At 51.6% G+C, this 19049-nt stretch overlaps 1 protein-coding gene and 1 long non-coding RNA gene across 7 annotated transcripts; both read left to right on the top strand.

Moving 5' to 3' along the window:
• The first annotated feature begins 153 nt into the window (after nucleotides 1-153).
• Nucleotides 154-5800, top strand: ECM1 (extracellular matrix protein 1). 4 transcript variants are annotated; one of them, XM_016122765.2, is made up of 11 exons: nucleotides 154-353; nucleotides 1565-1615; nucleotides 1695-1796; nucleotides 1982-2062; nucleotides 2170-2298; nucleotides 2587-2637; nucleotides 2924-3249; nucleotides 3516-3890; nucleotides 4400-4620; nucleotides 4784-4871; nucleotides 5310-5800. In XM_016122765.2, the coding sequence occupies exons 1-11, from the start codon at nucleotides 284-286 to the stop codon at nucleotides 5538-5540; spliced, it is 1725 nt and encodes a 574-aa protein (XP_015978251.2). In that variant the 5' UTR covers nucleotides 154-283; the 3' UTR covers nucleotides 5541-5800. The 4 variants fall into 4 exon arrangements, with proteins under 4 accessions (XP_015978251.2, XP_015978250.2, XP_015978252.2 ...); XM_016122764.2 differs by having other exon boundaries at nucleotides 2584-2637; XM_016122766.2 differs by lacking the exon at nucleotides 1565-1615 and having other exon boundaries at nucleotides 2584-2637.
• Nucleotides 5801-7142: 1342 nt separating this feature from the next.
• LOC107499015 lies at nucleotides 7143-17963 on the top strand. Of its 3 annotated transcripts, none has more exons than XR_004955223.1 (3): nucleotides 7143-16234; nucleotides 16933-17237; nucleotides 17344-17963. It is a non-coding gene; the product is annotated as an uncharacterized LOC107499015 (long non-coding RNA). The 3 variants fall into 3 exon arrangements; XR_004955224.1 differs by having other exon boundaries at nucleotides 16933-17579; nucleotides 17721-17963; XR_004955222.1 differs by having other exon boundaries at nucleotides 16933-17963.
• Nucleotides 17964-19049: the final 1086 nt, after the last annotated feature.

Below are 19049 nucleotides of genomic sequence, written 5' to 3'. Positions count from 1 at the left end.
TGGAAGAATGCTCACCTCTCATTACCCCCATTCCTCTCAATCCTGTCAGGAGGCTTCGGGCTGAGCTGGGGAGGAGTGGCCGGACTGAGTCAGGCCGGAAGCTGAGGGGGGCGGGAGCTGGTGGCGCCTGGCCATATATAAAGGGGAAGGACCCGGCCCTGGAGCTCACAACAGCCGAGACAGCAACCAGAGAAGCAGGCTCCCAGCAGCCCGGCCCTTCCAATCTAGATCTGCCTGTGGGGACCCACCTCCTGGGTGGCCACCACCCGGTCCTTGCCCCGAGATGGGGACCATGCCCAGAGCAGCCTTGGTCTTGGCCTGTTTGGCTGTTGCTTATGTAGCCTCCGAGAAAGGTGAGCTGGGATTGGAGTCGGCACTTGGGAAGGGGTTCTGGACAGCATGGGCCTGAGGCCTGGGTCCAGTCATCTGAGGTGGCTCAGCACCAATAGGGTGAGTCTCCATTCGGCTTCCTGTTTCTGGGGAGGCCCAAGGTGGGCCTGGGCTCCGGGAGGGCGAGCCAGGAGCTCAGGGAAGTGGCCAGGTTGCTGCTGCTAGAGATGGTCCCTAGAGATTACTGCCAAGAAGCACAAAATTGGTGTCAAAGGGCAACCCCTGGGGGGAGAGGGGGAGGCAGGTTCACAGAGCGGCGGTCCTCTGAGGGGGACAGATCTGGGATCTACTAGGGAGGGCGGAGGAAGAAGGGGCCCCCCAGGCTGCTCACGACCAGAGAGTCTTGACGGACTCACTCACTGCCTGGCTAGGAGAGGAGTTGAGAGGGTGTCCATCCACAGGGGACCAGATACAGCCACTCTCTGCCTAGCACGCACGTTATCTGCTTGGACGCTGAGCAAAAACGCTGCCGAGGGAAACTGTTCAGAGCATCACAGATCTAGCCTGTATCTCTGTAAGGCTCCGCCTCATTGTCCCTCCTGGATCCTCTCCCGCGACTGCCCTTCCTTTCCCCCTGGCTGTGGGATGGTTTGCCATGGCCCTGATTCATCCGCTCCTAAACTGAGCCCTAAACTAAGGAGGGTCTGGGACCAGCTCAAGGGGAAGCACTTTGGCTTCTGGGCGGGCTCCTGAGCAGAGGCCCAAAGGTGTCGATAGGGGCTACAGTAGGAGGGTGGCGGGACAAGTGGACAGGTGAGGCTCCAACCGGTTTAAGGGTGGGACTTCCGAGATCCGGGGACGCATCATGGCAGAGAGGCCTCAGGCAGGAGAGCCCAGAAGCCCTGGGGTAAAGATGCTGACAGAGATGAGGGCCTCCACCCCCCACCCCGCCCATCCTCACATTCCCTTTAGGCCCAGACCTGGGGGCCCCGTGGCTTTGAGCCCGGTAAGCGGGGACTGTCGGGGCATCTATCGCAGGCTTTCTCAGAACCAGTGGTCCACAGCTACGTGTGCTGGGGGCGGATGTGGGGACGTGAGACGGGAGCAATACAGAGGGCCTTCGGTGTCGCCGTTGTCTGTCTTCCACTCTTGACTTCTCCTGCCTCCTCATCCCACGCTGGGGGCCAGGAAGGGCCCCTCAGAACCACCCCTGACTTGTCCTTCCTCACTCCAGCCTCCACGGCTTCAGGGCAGAGGGAGCTGGGGCCAGAGTACCTTCAGGAAGGTAAGAGATCGAGAGACTGGCTGGGGCCGGGGCCCAGGGAGGAATTCTAGGCTCTGACCATCTCCCCGCTTGCCTCCAGTGGGCTATGCCGCACCCCCGTCCCCACCCCGGACCCGGGCTCTCCCTGTGGATCACCCTGACACCCCTCAGCATGGCCCTCAATTTGAGGCACAGAGTGAAGGTAAGCCCACCCCGTACCCTTCTCAGCTCACACCAGCGCCCCCAACACACACACACACACACACACACACACACACACACACACACACACACGCCCCTCTGCTGCCCGGGAGGGGAAAGAAGCCTCGCCCCGCCCCTGGCAGGCATGGGCAGAGGCACGCTCACGGCTCCCCCCCTGTTCTGTAGTGCAGCCCCCTCCCTCGCAGGAAGCCGGCTTTGTCCAGGAGGAAGAGCTGCCCCCTCCCCAACTCTCTGTGAAAAAGGAAGGTGGGTGCTCGCCCATTGCCTGGCCTCTGGCCCACTGAGGTCTTACTGCCTTCAGTGCGACCCTTGCTCCTTACCGCCCTCACCCTCGGGGTCCCCTTCTGCTTCAGGAAACCATGCCCAGGATCACCTGCACCCTCGGGAAGCCATGCCCCTCCAGAGAGAGATACCCCTCCAGAAAGAGATACCCCTCCAGAAGGAGATGCCCGCTCCCCACCTGCCTATCGAGCAGAAGGAACGTAAGTGACTCGCTCTCCTCTCGACCTCCCCTCCCGCCTGCCTGTGGCTTTGGGGCTTTGCCACTCACTAGCTGTGTAACTTCGGGTAAGTTACCTCCCCTAGCCTTGGTTTGGGGGAATAATACTTATTTTTATAAAGTTATGAGATTAAATGGCATAAAAATAGCATTTATTTTCACTTGCTTCTGGGTCGAGTTCCTTTTTATGCATGCGAACTAGCCAGGTCCTCCCTCACCTAGAGGCCCATGCTGACATGATTTTTACTCAAATATCTTTTCTACCTAGTAGACTCCCCCGCGCCAGTTCAGAAGGAGACCTTCCCACATAAGCAGCAAGAGGGTGAGTGACAGCTGTGATCTGTCTGTCTGTCCCCCTGCTTTAGTGCTCAGGACCCCCGGGAGTGCGGCAGGGAGCCCGAGCCTTGGAAAGCAGTGCAGGGAGCGGTCTTGATTTGGGGGGTCTCTGTAAGGGTGACATCTTTCATGACTCAAGTCTCTTTTCCTTTCTGCCACCGAACCTGAAGGTGAGAGCCTCAAATTCATTTCTTCTTCTCCCCGTATCCTTCCCAACTCATCCAGCCTCTCTCTGTCCCTCCACATGTTCCCCGCTGTCTTCCCCATTCTAGAAGATTCGGCTTCCTCCACGCACCATGTTCCTGCAGAGCCTGAGTCCTCCTCGAATTCAGCCCAGCACTGCCCACAGGGCCGACCCCGAGGGGGCTGGGGCCACCGGCTGGATGACTTCCCCCCTGGGCGGCCTTCCCCCGACAACATGGACCAGATCTGCCTTCCTACGCGTCAGCACGTGGTGTATGGCCCTTGGAACCTGCCTCAGTCTGGCCACTCCCACCTTAGTCGCCAGGGCGACACCCTCAATTTGCTGGAGACTGGATATTCCCGCTGCTGCCGCTGTCAAAACTACATGAACCGCTTGGACTGCGCTAAACTCGTGGTGAGGGTTGGGCTCTTGATCCTGGGGGTGTCCTTTGAAGCCCAGACAGGACGTGTGCGTTTTAAGGGCTAGGGGCCTGGGCCTGGGTGTGCGGGAACCGCAGGTCCCTCTCGTCGGCCCTCTCTTGGGCCTCCCTAGTGTGCCAGAGAGCAGGGCCAGCCGCTGCTGCTTCCTCATCCACCGGCCCGGGGTCCTTTTCTGGAGCCTGGGAGGGGGACAGGAGGGCGCGCAGTGGCCGCTGGGCTGACCCGCCCCTCTTGCTCCAGTGGGAGGACGCAATGACCCAGTTCTGTGAGGCCGAGTTCTCGGTTAAGACCCGACCCCACTGGTGCTGCAGACGGCAGGGGGAGGCTCGGCTGTCCTGCTTCCAGGAGGAAGCTCCCCGGCCACACTACAAGCCCCGGGCCTGCTCGGGCCGCCCGCCGGCGCTGTCCTTGGGCCCCGAGCTGCCCTTCCCCCCCGGGGAGCCCACGCTGGACAATATCAAGAACATCTGCCACCTGAGACGCTTCCGCTCAGTGCCCCGCAGCCTCCCGGCTACTGACCCCGTCCAAAGGCAGCTGCAGGCTCTGACCCGGCTGGAGGGCGAGTTCCAGCGCTGCTGCCGGCCGGGGAGCAACCACACCTGTGCCCGGAAGGCTGTAAGTGGGCGTCTCGGCCCCCCGAGAGCCTGTCCGCCCACCCACCTCTGACTTCCGAACCCGCCGGTCCGCTCCTGCACGCGCCTCCCCGCTGCGAGCTCGTCTAGCCGTCCGTCCACTTGTGAATGTCCGTCCGTGCGCTGTGTCCGTCATCAGAACCTGTTCGTCTGCAGCCTTCATCCTGCGCCCCTAGCCTCGTCCACCCACGCTCCCGCACGGGCACCTGTCTGCCGTCCGTTCGTCCAGCTCTGACCTCGCCTGACCCCCTCCGCCTGCCATTCCGGCTCATGTCCCGTGGCCGGCTCCGAACGCCACCTGTGCTTCCACCCGCCCCCTTCCCAAGCCCACACGCCCAGCTGCCTCCTCGCCCTCCAGTTCTCTGCCCTTCCCTTTTGGCATCTGGGGCTGGCAGTCGCTCAACCTCACAGTGTGGGGCGACAAGGGAAGCAGAGGGGCAGGAGGGAGGGGCCAGGTGTCCAGGCGTCTGACCCCCTCTCGTCCGCCCACAGTGGGAGGACGCCCTCGACAGGTACTGTGACCAGGAGCAGGGCATCAAGACCCGTCACCACTCATGCTGTCACTACCCGCCCAGCCCTGCCCGCGACGACTGCTTTGCCAGTCGGGCTCCCTTCCCCTACTATGACCGGGACATCTTGACCATTGACCTCAGCCGAATCACCCCCAACCTCATGGGCTATCTCTGTGGAAACCAAAAAGTTCTCACCAAACAGTGAGTCTTGCCCACCTTTCCCCCAACTCACTTCCCTTCCCAAAACCTCCCCCCACCTCAGGGGCTGTCTTGGGAGGAGCAAAATCTTGGTCTCCAAGCCCCATTTCTATTGCCTGGGGGTTCTCCCGAAGGCCCTGACCCCGCCTCCTTCCCACCAATACAGTAAACATATTCCTGGGCTCATCCGCAACATGACTGCCAGCTGCTGTGACCTGCCACTCCCCGAGCAGGCCTGCTGTGCTGAGGAAGAGGTGAGCGTGGGCCTGAAGAGTCACAGTCTCCACAGGAATGCGGGGGAGGTGGGGAAGGAGGCCGCTGGAACCACAGGCCACGCCTTCGCCTTCCTTCAGTACCTCAAACCAGCCCACAGAAATAGTGAGGATAGTGGGGGAGGTCTTTTTCCTTGGATCCAGAAGTCCTCATTCCTGACCTGACCTGTTCCCCATCACTAAGTTCCTACGATGCCTTCACCGGGTCTCAGGCTTTGGGCATTTCTGGATGTGCACATCTGTCCGTCACTGGAAATCTAGTTGTACAAGGCAGCCGTGCAGTCTCTCTGGGTCCCAAGAAGGGATCCAGGCAGAGAGCAGTAGAAGCCGAGGGAAGGGGTACTTTGGGCACCCAAGTATCCAGGCCTGACCTCTGGCAACCCCCTCCCCCATTGCTGCTTTACTCTTCTCATCCATCAGAAAGCAGCCTTCATCGATGACCTCTGTGGTGCCCGACGCAACTTCTGGCGAGACTCTGCCTTCTGCTGTAAATTGAATCTTGGGGATGAACAGACCAACTGCTTCAACACTAATTATCTGAGGAATGTGGCTCTAGTGGCTGGAAACGTTGAGGAAACCGAGGGCCAGGGGGAGCAGAATCCAACTCGGGGAACAAATACCAGCCCCACCCCTGAGTCCAAGGAAGAGTGAGTCACCCCAGAGCCTTGGAGGATCGGATTGGGGGAACCCCACCCCACCCCACCCTCCTGGAACACTCATGACAGTAAACACCTCTGGGATTTGGCATGCTTGTTCTCTGTAACATCTTACAATGCAAACACGCCCTCCTAAACCTGCTGGGATTTTCTTCACGATGGGCCCCTGAGGTCCACCGCCCTGCCTGCCCCCACTGACTGAGCAGAAATGTTCCACAGGCTGTGATGGAACCATAACTAAATGGCTTAACTTCACTATTTGTCATCTTGAATTTATTCACATTTAAAAAGGAATGTCACCTTGTTAGCTACCTTGGAGGATTCAGAGACAAAAAAGATATGGTTCATGTTTTTGGTGAGGCCTCCAAATGACACAGCCCTTCCTACCTGCTATATTTTAACCTTCACTTTTGATTCTTGGAGACCATGCGTTGATTCATTCATTATCCATCTATTGAACTATGGATGTCCACTGTGCTAGACAGGGACACACAGTCCCTTCCATGAGGTCGCTCGCATTCCAGGAGCCGAGCAGGCGTGGTATAGGGCTTCCAGTGCGCCCGTAAGCTCAGGGCCCGGAGGTGGGAGTAGGGCAGGGGACAGTACAGTTGCCCTGGATAAGGCCCCAGGTGAGGTCGGATCTTCCCTGGGAGAGAAGTAGAGGGCACACGGGGAGAGGTACGGCTCGGGCAGGCAGGACAACTCTTGTAGAAGCACGAAGGCTGAAAGGGCCTGACTCTTTGGTGGTGTTTGTACTTCCCAGATGGGGCTGGAAAGATAAGCGGGAGCTCACCACGAATGCCCCGTCCACAGGTTTTAAAGTGGATCTTGGCGCCTTCGCCCGCGAGGGCACCAGCGGTTTCAGGCAGGGGATGTGTTCAGATTTGCCTTTTACAAAGTCTAGCCGGCAGCCGGCCAGGCTGGAACCAGGGAGGCCAGCTCGGACAGCGTCGCGCCAATGCCGAAGGGAGGCGGCTGTAGCTGCCAGACCTGAGCTGGACCACAGGGTAGCGGGAGTCTCCAGGCCTTTGAGGCTGCCCCACCCCCCGAAACCGGAGCTGAAAGAACCAGAATGAAGACTCGGGGACCCGTGGGGACGAGTCAGCTGTGACTCCGCTGCCGGGACAACAGTCCAGATGGAGGGACTTCCCCGATCCCGGATAGGGCAGAACAGGGTGAACCAAAGCCCACCGTCCTGCCCCAGCCAGGAACAAGCTGAGCCACAACATCTCCCAAGACAGCACCGCCGCTCCCGCCTCTCCTCCTCCACATGCTTTTGTTTATTTATTCATTGATGTGTTGCCCCGATAGCTGTTTCTGATCAGGCAGCGTCTTAGCGGTTCCTTCTCCAGTCCGTCAGCACAAGGGCCAGTAAGCGGGCGAGAGCCCCGCTGGGTCCCGCCCTTGCGCCGGAAGCCCCGCCCCCGGGCCCGGGCGACCTCGGCCTCGCGCGTGCGTCGTGCGCGCCAAGTGCGTCCCTGCGCCTGCGCGGACGTCCGGCGTCGCTCCGACGGACGCTAGGACCCAGGGACTGGGCGGGGGAAGGCGGGACCGGCTCTTTCCCCCGCCCACCCGCTCGTCCGTCTTTGGTGCTCGGGTCGGAAAGAGCTCCCGGGAAGGGGCGGAGCCGGGGCCGGCGGACTGACGCGCGTCGGGTCCGCAGAAGAAGACATCTCCGAAGGGCTCTGTCCCTCCCGGAGCTTCCCGGAGATAGGCCACATTATAAAGCACAGCTTCAAGTCCTGCAGGGGAAGTTCGAGACGGGTAGGCCCACCGTCCCAGGATTCCAGGGAGGAGAGGAAGGGAGCCGGGGACACAGGGGCACGCAGCCGTGACGAAAGAGTATCAGCATCGTGAGCTGACCTCTCTCTGTGGGTGTGTGCGAACGAGTCAGTGGAGAAAGTGGCTTTGGATGGAGCCGGGAAGCAAGAGCAGGATTGCTGTTAGTTAGCAACAAAAGCTGAAAGTGTCACCGTTTACTGAAGTTAGTTGTAGAGATAAGCTATTAGAATATAATTTATTAAGCTAAGTGCGGTGGATAAAGGGAGTCAGAGCCCCAAACTACTTGGAGGGGCCCGGGACAGCTTCATGGAAGAATGTAAGCTTGATTAGGGTTTTGCTGGAAGAAAAAGGGATTTACAAAGCCCTGGTTGTATGTAAAGTTCAGCTAAAGTAGACTAGTGTCTGTTTTGTGTTAGGAAGGGTGCAAAGCATTCCGGCTATAAAGAAGATGGAAACACCTCCCGAAGGATTTTTAGCTACGTGGAAATTTGAATATCTAATGACAGACATATTATCTAGTGGGAGACACCAAGCCTGGCTTTCAGGGAGGTCTTCTCAGAGGAGGGCGTAAAGCAGAAAGTGTGGTTGGCACATTCGAAGAGCCACTAAGTAGTTAAAATGGTGTGGGGGAGCAGCTAGGCAGAGGTTACAGATTTAGGCTTACTCATGCTTCCTGGAAGATCTTGAAGGACCATAGAAGTCATGCCACCTGGGAGTAAGCACCTGTGAAGGACTGAGAAAGAAAAGTGATGTGAACAGAGTTTTACAGATAAATTAGGTGGACAGATAGGTGGATAGGAATAGATGAGCTGGAGAGAGGGCGGAGACAGGGACTGGTTGGTTCCCAGGTGCAAACTGTGTCACTAACCTGTTAGGAACGCTGAGATCTAGCACTTTGTTAGGGGTACAGGGATGAAGTAGCCATAGGAAATGCAGACAATGTTAATCTAATTTTTTCAATTTTATTATTATACATGCCACATAGTAAAAATTTTCAAGCCTTCACGCATTATCAACATTATTAGGAAACACTAGACTACCAGTAAGAGATGTTAGTCTAGCACGTCATCCTGAGAGGGGCATCCACCAGCCCCCGATAGGCACACGGCCCACCAGAAAACAGTGAGTTATAGGAAACACACTCTTTATTCAGCCAGCTGGGTCTGCCAGGGGTATGCAGACCCCAGATTAAGCAGCAGTGAAATGTAGAGGTACAGGGTTTATAAACCCCAAATTCCATTCTTCGTTCTGTCTAAACACAAAGGTCTATTTTGTTTCTATTCACTACCTGTCGACCCACAGATTGGGTGTGCAAGCGTGGGTGCAGCAGAAATTTTATTGTTGGAATGTTATGTTCCTATGGACGACAGCCTATGTTCCCATGGACATAGCCAAGCAGTAATTTTCCAGCCAGCACACAAGGAGAGTTGTTTAAGAGACAGTTCCACTGATCTCATGGCTGTATGTCCAGAAGAGAATATCCAGAACTCATCTACCTCAATAATAAACAAAAACAATCAAAAACTGAGCACAACAATAGACCTTTTACCTAAAAGATATATATGAAAAAAAAAAAGTTAATAAGCAAGTGATAAGATGCTCAATTTCATTAATGATTAGGTCATGCAAATCAAGGTACTATTTCTACCCACTAAAATGGCCATAATTAAAAAGACACAATAACAAATGTTGACAAGGTTGAGGAGAAACGGGAAGCTTCAGACATTGCTGATGGGAATAAAAAAGTGGTATAGTTGCTTTGGAAAACTGGTGGTTTCTCAAAAGGTTAAATATCCATTTACCGTATGACCCAGTAACTTCACTCTTTGGTATCCACCCAAGGGAAACGAAAGCATATCCGCATAAGGAGTTGCACACAGATGTTCTTAGCAGCATTATTTATAATCACGATGGAAACCAAATTGGAAACATCCAAAATGTTCATCACCTGGAAACAGAAAAAAGGTGGTATGTTCATACAATGGAATATAATTCAGCAATTAAACAAAATACAGGTCGGTACATGCCATAAAAACATTATGCTCAGAATCATTGTATGATTCTGTGTATATGAAACTCAGGAAAGGCAAAACTATAGAGATGGATTAGTGGTTGCCTGAGGTAAGAGGGGAGGAATAGGGCTGATGACGGATCTCATTAGAGTCATGAAAATGTTTTAAAACCGATTTACGGTGATGGTTATACAACTTAGTAAATTTACTGAAAATATTGAATGGTACACTTGAATGATATGATAAGCGGATTAAGCTTTGAGTTATTTTTTTAAACTAGGATATAGAAGGGAGACCATTTAAAAATGTTTAAGACATGTTAAATGCATGATTATGATTCTAAATTGCCATTGGTTTATGTTTTTTATTTCATCAAAATGTTTGTCTGTTAAAAAACTACCCCCTCCTTCCCTGCCTATGAAATTTTAAGTTTCCACTCAGGACGATAAAAGTCTCCTTTAATTCAGTATGCAGCTAATTTATGGTTGCACAGAAAAATCTGCAGCCTCATAAAAAAAAAAAAGTTCATACTTAATGTAAATTCGTAAAAAACTATGATGTCAGGTAGCATTTCTTCCTCCTTGAAAATTTGTTTTAAGGTTTTTCGCTACCAAAAACAACCTAAAAATTTGTTTCCAGGGCTACTGAAACCATGCGTTGATGGAGTAGTTTTATAACCTTCTTGAAGGGCGGGTGCAAGGACGCCTGGGCCCTGGTGCGAAACGCCCCAGGGTTGGCTTTCCCTGCTCCCGCTGCTCCCCGCGCCCTCTCCCGCCTCTCCTCCCGCTCGCTTTTCGTTGAGGTGTCTTCACATACCGGCCTCTGTTTGGTTTCACTTAACTCTCTTTTGCTTCCTTTTTACGTTGTTTAGACTTTTTTCCCTTTGTCTTCTGAAGGTTTCTCTTTTCCTATCTGTCAGCCTTTTCAGGACAGCCTTGCGCACCGCCTAGGACCTAACTCTTTTCCGGTGGAATTGGTTTTTGGAAAACTGCAGGGCAGGGGCCCAGGCTCAGGCCCAGAGGCGGCTGTGGGGTTTGTGGGGGGCGGGTAGGTGCCTCTCGGCTGGTGTTCTGTGCCACGGTCGCATCCGCCGGGAATACCCATAGTTCTGTTTCTTCGTTCTAATCCTTTTGCCTCTTATTTCCTTTTCTTTTTTTACTACCCTGGACAACCTCCAAGTGATGTTGATGGGAAGCAGAGATCGAAGGTGTCCTGACCTTCTCTCCTTCCCGATGGTGGTAGCCAGCCCCCGAGGTGGCCCCGGGAGCCCGACCTGCTGGCGTTCGCACCCCGTGTCGTCCTTTCTCCTGTTGTTTGTGTGACCAGTTGAGCATGGCAGAGGCGGTGGTGTGTCCTTTCTGGGGCGAGGGCATAAAGGACATAGTGGTGTCCGCCTTTCTTGGAAACTGGCTCTGGGGGAAGCCAGCTGCCGTCTTGTGAGCAGGGGTCCACATGGTACGAAACCGAGGACTCCAGCCAATGACAAGAACCCAGGCCTCCTGCTGACAGCCATGCGAGCGACCTTGAAGGAGCCTCTGGCCCCAGTCAAGCCTTCGGAGGATGCGGCTCAGCCGATTTCTGGACTAAAACCTCCCCAGAGACCCCCAAGCCAGAGCCGCTCAGGCCACTTCCAAATTCCTAACGCACAGCATCTGTGAGATGCCGTTTGTCGCTTCAATCCGCTTCATGCCAAAGTGGTATCCAGTGGTTAGTCACTGGTCGCAAAGGAAAAAGCCTTCAGCATTTCAACACTGAGTAGTTTGCTGCTACTGCTTGGTAGGGAGCCGTCACTGTATTAAGAAAGTCCTCTTTTATTCAGTTTGCTAAGAGTTTATATCATAGATATATTTTGAATTTGACTAAGTAATTTTCCTCCAGCTATTGAGGTGATTTTTTTCTTATTTGGTTTATTAATGTGGTAAATCCATTCACTGATTTTTTAAAATGTTAAAATTAGTTTGCATGACTAAAATAATAATAAATACAACTTGGATATGATGTATCATTTTTTTATGTATTGCTGGATTCACCTTCCTCATATTGTGTTTAGAATTTTTGTGTCCTCGTTCATAAATGGGATTTACCTGTAATTTTCCTTCCTCATACTGTCTTTATCGGGCTTTGGTATGAAGATTATGTGTTTTGTGATTTTTATGAGATTGCCAGTCAGGTCACAAGAAGAAAGTCTTGGGAAAAGAATTATTAAACTCACAGGTCCTGGAGACAGGAGGCATGGCAAGATGTTTAGCTCGTATTTCAGTTCTTTTAAGTTATTGGTCTATTCAGAATTTATTCTTCTTTGGTAAAATTTCGTAAACTGACTCTTTCCCCTTTGGGAATTTATCCACGTCATACAGATTTTCAGATGCTTTTAGCATAAACCGCATAACATCCCCTTGGCTTCTTTTTAAGTTCTGAGGAACTACAGTTACCCTGGGAGCGTTCATTTATGCTTTCTCTTCTCTCTCTCTCTCTCTTTCCTTTTCACCTCACCAAAGGTGTATCAGTTTCTTCAGTCTTCTCAGAGAACCAATTTCTGTTTCCTTTTTGTCGTGTCGTGTGTATGTTTTCGATTTAGCTTATTATTTCCTTTTACATTCCATCAGGTTTAATTTGCTGTTCCTTTTACTTATTTTTGAGGCATATTTACTTCATTAGTTTCCAGCTTTACTTCTTTTCTTGTGTAACTATGCAAGGCTATAAATTTCTCTCAAAAGAATAGCTTGTCTCCCACAACTTTTAATATGTAGCATTTTTAAATTATTAAGTTCAGACTTTTAAATGCCATTATAATTTCTTCTTCGATCCATGGATTATTTAGAAGTATATTGTTTTATTTCCAAACATACAAGGTTTCCTAGCTAGCCTTTTGTCTTTATTTCTAGCATAATTGCGCTGTAGCTAAAGAATAAATTCTGAGTGATTTCAATCCTTTGAATTTGTTGAAAACAGTTGTATGGCTTAGTCTACGGCCAGTTACCGTAAATACTATGTGTGTTTGAGAGGAATGTGTATTTTTCAGTTTTTTAGGTATAATGTTCTATATATTTATTTGGTAAAGTTAGTTAATAGCGTTATTCGAACCTTCTATATCTTCACTGATTTTGTCTACCGAAAGAGCGTGTGAAAAATCTCTCCTATGCTCGGATGTTTATTCATTTTAATTTTTGCTTTAAACACATTGGGATCATGTTATTAGGTACGACATATTTAGAATTGTATCTTCTTGGTGATGTGATCATTTCTATCATTTTTACGATTATAAACTGTCCCTTTTTGTGAGTACGAACTGTCCCTCTTTAGAACGTGTAGTTGGATGTAAAACAGTTGGAATGTTAAAAATTCATATATGGCGACGGAAGGCGACCAGGCTGGTGGTGAGCACAGGATGCGACAGACGGAGGTCGCGTCACAGAAGTGTGCCCCCGAAATGTAGGGGACGTTGCTGCCCGACGTCACCCCCAATGAGTTCAATGACATTTTAAAAAACCCTGTCAGACAACTAGTGTCTTTTAACTGGTTCACTGGTCCATTTACATTTAATCTGATTAGCAATATTTTTGGATTTAAATTTATTAGTTTCTCTTTGTCCCACATACCTATTCTGTGTTCTTTCTTTTTTCTTTTTTTTTTTTTTTTGGTAGCACCTTCACTAAGATGTAATTCACTCACCATATGACTGATTCATTTAAAGTATACAATTCAAAGGCTTTTAGCGTATTCACAAAAATTCTGTAACCATCACTACAATCAATTTTAGAACACTTTTGTCACCCTGGAAAGAGAGCTGTCATCCTCATTCCCCATCCACCCCCACGGCCAACCCTAGACACCCCCTAATCTACTTTCCGTCCCTGTAGATATTCGCCTCTTCTTTAAATTTCAAATGAAGGGAATCGTTCAATACGTGGCTTTGTGTATGGCTTATTTTTACTTCGCATCCTGTTTTCAAGGTTCATCGTACCGTAGCAGGTATCAGCACTTTGTTTCTTTTATGCTGAACACGTTTCCATTTTATGGATATCACACATTTTACCTACCCATTCATCAGCTGATGGACATTTGGGTTGTTTCGATTCGGGGCTATTTTTTACTCCTTGTTTTCTTCTAAAAATTTTAGAAGAATATCAGCTCTTACACTCAAGTCTTTGACCCATTCAAGTTAATTTTTCACAACTGCTTCACTGAGATACAGTTCACTTACGTGACATGAGCGAGGGATCCAGTTTCATTCATTTGTGTGTGGATAGACAGTGGTCCCAGACCCATTTGTTGAAAGACCATTTGTTCTCTCACTGACTTTTTGGCGCCCACGTGGAAATGCAGTTGATCATACATGCGAGGATTTAATCTGGACCCTGAATTCTGTCCCGTTGGCCTGCATGTCTTATGCCCGCCCATGCCACACTATCTCGATTATAGAAAGCTTTAAAATCAGGAAGTGTGAATCCTGCAAATGTTGTGGTGTTTGGAGGTAATTTGTCTGTTTTCTGCTTTTACTGTATTTGTTTTTTTTGTTTCCTGTCTTTGGTTTCCTGCAGTTTCACTATAATGTGTAAGGCCACGGAGTTTTTGGGGTTTTTTTTTGTTCTTTAATCCTGCTTGGGATTTTTTGGATTCTTAAATGTATGATTTGGTGTGTTTCATCAATTCTGGAAAATTCTGAGTCATTTTTCCTTCAACTTTTGCCTATGTTCCTTTTTTTCTTTCTTATGAAGCTCTATTTTAGACCTTTTTATTGTGATGTTCGTGTCTCTTACTCCTCTGCATTTTCTATCTTTTTACTCCATTGTGCGTCATTCTGGGTATTTTCTTTGACCTATATTCCAGTCCATTAATTTTCCCTTCTGCTCTTTCTAATGTACTGCTGAAACTGTCTGTTTCCATTCCTAATTTGGGCTATTGGAGGTTTAATTCCAGATTTTACATTTTTTTTCCTGTTTAAATATGCTCTCTCTCTCTTTTTTTTTAAGTTACTAGTTCCAGCCAAATTTTCCATTCTTGGCTTCTATTCCTTGAACATATAAGCAGAATTGTTTTGTAATCTATGCTGATAATTTCAATATCTGGAGACCCTGTGAGTCTATTTTTATTATCTATTGTACTGACTGTTCCAATTCACGCTATCTTATATCCTTGGGTTACTTTGTTAGACCTTGTTTTTGAAAGATTATTTATAGAAATGCTTTGAGTCTCAAGATAATATTGTCTTCCTCTAAGGAGAACTTATTTTTTTGCTGGTTCCTCAAGGCGCGGGCAAGCAGGAACCCCTTTAAATCAAGTCCAGGGATTGAGATTTTCTGGGTCTCTCCCTCCCAGCATGCAGCCTTTCGGCATCACACCCAGAGCAGAGGAGTGTTTACTGAGGTCCTCATTCTTGGCAGGACTCTGCCTCCGAAATTTCACCCTAGCCACTTGAGGGTACCAGAATTGCGGCTCAGACTTTTCCTGAACAAAAAGACCCCAGGCATAAGCAGCTGTCCACGAGGGCTTTGCTTCTCCACTTTCCCGTCCTGTTCCGTAACGCAGCATCTCAATTCAGCAGTTCCTCCCATCTCGTAACTTCTCTGATGCTTTTAAGATGACCGTTTGGGATTTTTTATTTTTTTAAAGCTTTTATTAGTATGAGGGTTTGTTTGACTTACCTAGGCTTCCACATCCAGAATTGGTGGTCCCTTTCACCCTCAGTTGAAGGGTCCAGGAGGAGCAGTGTCTTCGGAGAAGGTGGGGCCCTCACTGCGCCGTGGGATACATCACGACAGGTCCACGTCGGTCACAGTAATGCCCTTCCTCTTTGCCTATCCAAGGTGGGCATGTGGCCCACTTGAGGGTAAAAAGACACAAAAGAAAAACTGGGAACTCGTGGATGAATTTTTAGAGAGAGCCGTTTGGGAACCAGAGCCCTTTTTCTCTTCTTTGTTTCGGAATGATGTTATGTAAGAAAGTCACACTTGAATCCACGGCAGCCCTGACTGAGGCCGAATGATGACTGCGGAAAAAGCCAAGAAAATGGCAGAAATGTCAACTCATGGCCCTTGATACTGTTGAGCCTTTGAAAAGCCCTGAGCCCTTTGCTTCTCGAGGAAATAAACATCCTCATGCTTTCACGGTTTGGTCGTCTGCTGTGTGTAGCCCGAAGCGTTCCTCACTGACATATCAGCCTTCAAGTCGCGGCTTTAAATGTCACTTCCTCGGGGAGGCCTTCCTGAAACCCCCACATCAGCACATTCGATAATAGTCTCTACTTCCCCTTTAGTGAGCCTCATGGTATTTGTGATTATTTGCTGGGTGATGGTCTTTCTCTCTGGGCCGTAAGCTCCATGAGAACAGAGCCCCACCCAGTGCTGGGCATGGGAACTTCTAAATAACTATTTAAATCAACAAATACGTAAAAGAGTCAAGAGCACAACTTGTGGGAGAAACTGGATAAGAACCTGAGAGGATGTGAATGAAAATTCGTTCAGTTGTGCTGCTTCTAATGAAGACTTTTCAAGCTCAAAGAATCATTAAAGAAGAGTTGGGACGGCCGCTGTGGGAACCGGGCGTGTGTTTATCTGGTACCAGTAAGGGGTGCCAAGTAGTGTTAAAAGCCCAGCTGGGATTAGAAACTGCAAACGTGCATTGGCATAAATCAGCGGAACGATGAGGTTTGCTCCAGCCGCGCTGAGCTGTCTGGGTGTGGGAGGGAAGCAGGTGGGGGCCCTCCCGACAGGCTGCTTTCTGTCCTGGTCCCCCGCGGAGGAAAGAAAGGTGGACACAGAACCCTGTTTCTACTCTCAGTAAGTGAAGCCTTCTGGACTCAAAGGTTGGCCTTTTCTTCCCAGACTGGAGAGCACCCCTTACCTGGAGCCCTAACCCCAGAAGTCCCTTTGTCACCCACTGGCCACGGAAAGGGGTCAGTGACGTTCCCAGAGTGTGTGCGGAGTGCAGCGTGTGTGTGTGTGTGTTTTTCTGGGGACAGTGTCTATAGCTTCCACGAGATTCTCAAAGCGGGGATGCAACCCAGAAAAGCGAGACCCACAGACGGGGTTGGCGCCTCGCCGCAGGCCACTGTGTGGAGCAGGGCCGGACCGATGGGCGGCACGGCCCTGCTTGTTGACAGGAGCAGGCCCGTCACAGTGATGGATGTGCAGGCCCCGGGGTCAGAGGCCTGGGCCATGCCACTTGGCTCTTCCGTCTTCTGTAAACTGGGAATGATAATCACGGTTCCTCGTCCCAGAGGACTGTCGTGAAGACGAGTGAGCTCATTCCTGCAAACGCCTAGGACCTGGCGCTTGGGAAGAGCTGACTTTTTATTATTACATAGTTTGTGATGCATCAGGAGACACTTTCAAGGAGAAAGGCAGCATTTAGGGGAGCGAAGTAGCAACTAATCTTCTGCAAAGCACACGATTTGAGCCTCCTCTCCCCTCTGGCACTCCCTGTGTGAGCCTGGGCCGGTTCCCTAACTGCTCTGTGCCCCGGTTTTCTCATCGGTAGTACAGAGCTCAGAATAGTAACTGTCTCCTAGGACTGTTGGAGCGGTTCTGCGCGGACTCAGATTCATTTATTATTATTATTATTATTATTATTATTATTATTATTACTGCCTAGGTACATTCCGGATCCTCGTTTTGATGAGGGAGGCCCTTCCCGGAGGGTTCCTCCAGTGGAACCTTCACAACCGGCGGAGCATCTTCACACGTGCTGTGTCTGCCTCACAGTGGCTCTGCGGGTGAAGAGCCGCGACCTCCTCACGGTGCCCCCGCCTGCGAGTCCCCTTCCCGAGTCCCCGTCCGCGTCCGCCGGCAGCAGCCACGCTCGTGAACTTCCGCGCTGGCCATACGGCCGTCCTGACCATCCGACTCCCGGCTCGCCACTCGCCGTCCTGACCCAGCCGAGCGACATGGAGCACACAGGTCTGCAGAAACGGCGGTCTCGCCTCCGTCGCTAGCCCCCGGCGGCTGCCCACCCCGGGCGCCCAGGCCCGGTCCCCTTACTGCACCTGTCACCGTCTTTGCACAGAGAATGCCTTCCCCTCGAGAGCCGCCGCAGACGGAGCTGGAGTCCTGGCCGATTCTCCCCCGCCAGGGCATCCGCGTGTTTGAGGAGAGTGGGACGAGCCCCCGAGGGCTGCTCTGCACCGCCGACCGGGACCCAGCACGCCAGCGGGCCGGAGGGACAGGCGCGGCGCTGGCCCACAACCTGCAGCCACCTGCCCAGGAAACCGGCTCCTCATCTAGAACAAACCTTATGAATCTGTAAGACTCCCGGGAGGTCAGACTATCTCCAGTAACAATCCAGGAGGCGAAACAATACCTTCTGGAAGAACTGACTCAAAACGTCCAGGGCTTGATTCATCACTGACCGCTTCCTTAATTTTTGTCCCCACTTCAACTTAGGACCAACCAGAGAAAACCAAATACACACCCCCAGCCAGTCCCGCAGGATGCCAGGTTCTGGTCAGCCCGCCCACGGCCTCCCGGTGCCAGCGACCCCCGCCGAGGCCACACCTGGAGCTCCCTTTGTGCCCTGGGAGCTTTCCCACCCCGCCTGCCGTCCGGTCTCTGCTAACACGTGAGGCTCCGCACCGACGCGCTTGCCATAGCAAGTTCTGAATAAATAAAATACTCTTTGCTTTCCTCGTTGGGTTGGTCTTCGTGGTCTTCATAGGTTTGCACAAGACCCAGGAGTGAGAGGGCGGGAGCGTGGCCCAGCCGTCCTCAGTCGTCCTCAGTCAGCTCCCCCGACCCCCCTGGGGTGGAGCTCGTGGCCTCTCCGTCAGCAGGGCCGCTGGCCGCTGCACTGGAAACGCTGAGCAGACCTTGGACTCGGCTGAGCAAGAGCTGGAGAAGCCAAATTGACTCAGATTAAGTCCCCCAGGCATGTAATCACAAAAGAGTTTTTGTTAGATGCTGATTGGGAGGGAGGGGCTCCAGAGAGCTGGGCAAAGGGAAGGACAGCTGGGACCAGAGAAATGAGGGGAAGGCAGGCATTTGGCAGAGGTGGCCCGGAGCCGCCTCCGTGGGATGGAGAATGACTCAAGGTCCTTTACTCAATCCACAGATATGTGCTGAGTGTGGACCGTGTGCCAGGCACTGTTCTAGGTGCTGGAGATGTGACAGGCAAGCCGCTGACTGTGTGCAGCTCCCGCCCTCGTGGCGGAAGACAGAGGAAAGGACTGAAAACAATCGGATGACTTCAGAAGGGGTAAGTACCCCGAGGAAAGTAAACTCGGGGAAGCGATGGGGGTGCCGGGGTGGGGCCCCGCCCCCGCAGAGCTGCGGCACTGGCGCTGGCACCAGAAGGGACCAGCAGCGTCGCTTTCAGGGGACATCCTCTTCCAGGCGGAGGGGGCAGCTCATGCGAAGGCCCTGAGGTGGGGCCAGCTTTGACGTGTTCCACAAGGAGCGGGAGGCAGCTCCGTGCGGCCGGAGCAGCGTGAGCAGAGCGTGACAGCCGTGGGAGGAGACCAGGTTGGGCCAGGCCCCGCTACGGGGTTAGATTTCATTTTATTCTCAATAAATGAGGAAATGATCGAAAGAAGGCACCGAGTGGCTGGCCCGCCTCGGCCGTCTTGTCAAGGCCTTAGAAAAGCTCTTTCGTTGAAATCTTGTGGGGACCCCGGCCGTCGGGGCTGTGTGTCTGAGGGGGGGTCAGAGGACACAGAATGTGGTCAGACCCAGTTGCTTATAAGCCACAACCAGAATCCCTTGTGGAGTGGGACCAAA

This window comes from Rousettus aegyptiacus, unplaced genomic scaffold (genome assembly GCF_014176215.1).
Source record: "Rousettus aegyptiacus isolate mRouAeg1 unplaced genomic scaffold, mRouAeg1.p scaffold_m13_p_17, whole genome shotgun sequence".
NCBI lineage: Eukaryota > Metazoa > Chordata > Mammalia > Chiroptera > Pteropodidae > Rousettus > Rousettus aegyptiacus.
Note: the sequence above shows the minus strand (reverse complement) of the source record. Positions and strands in the feature narration are given on the sequence as shown.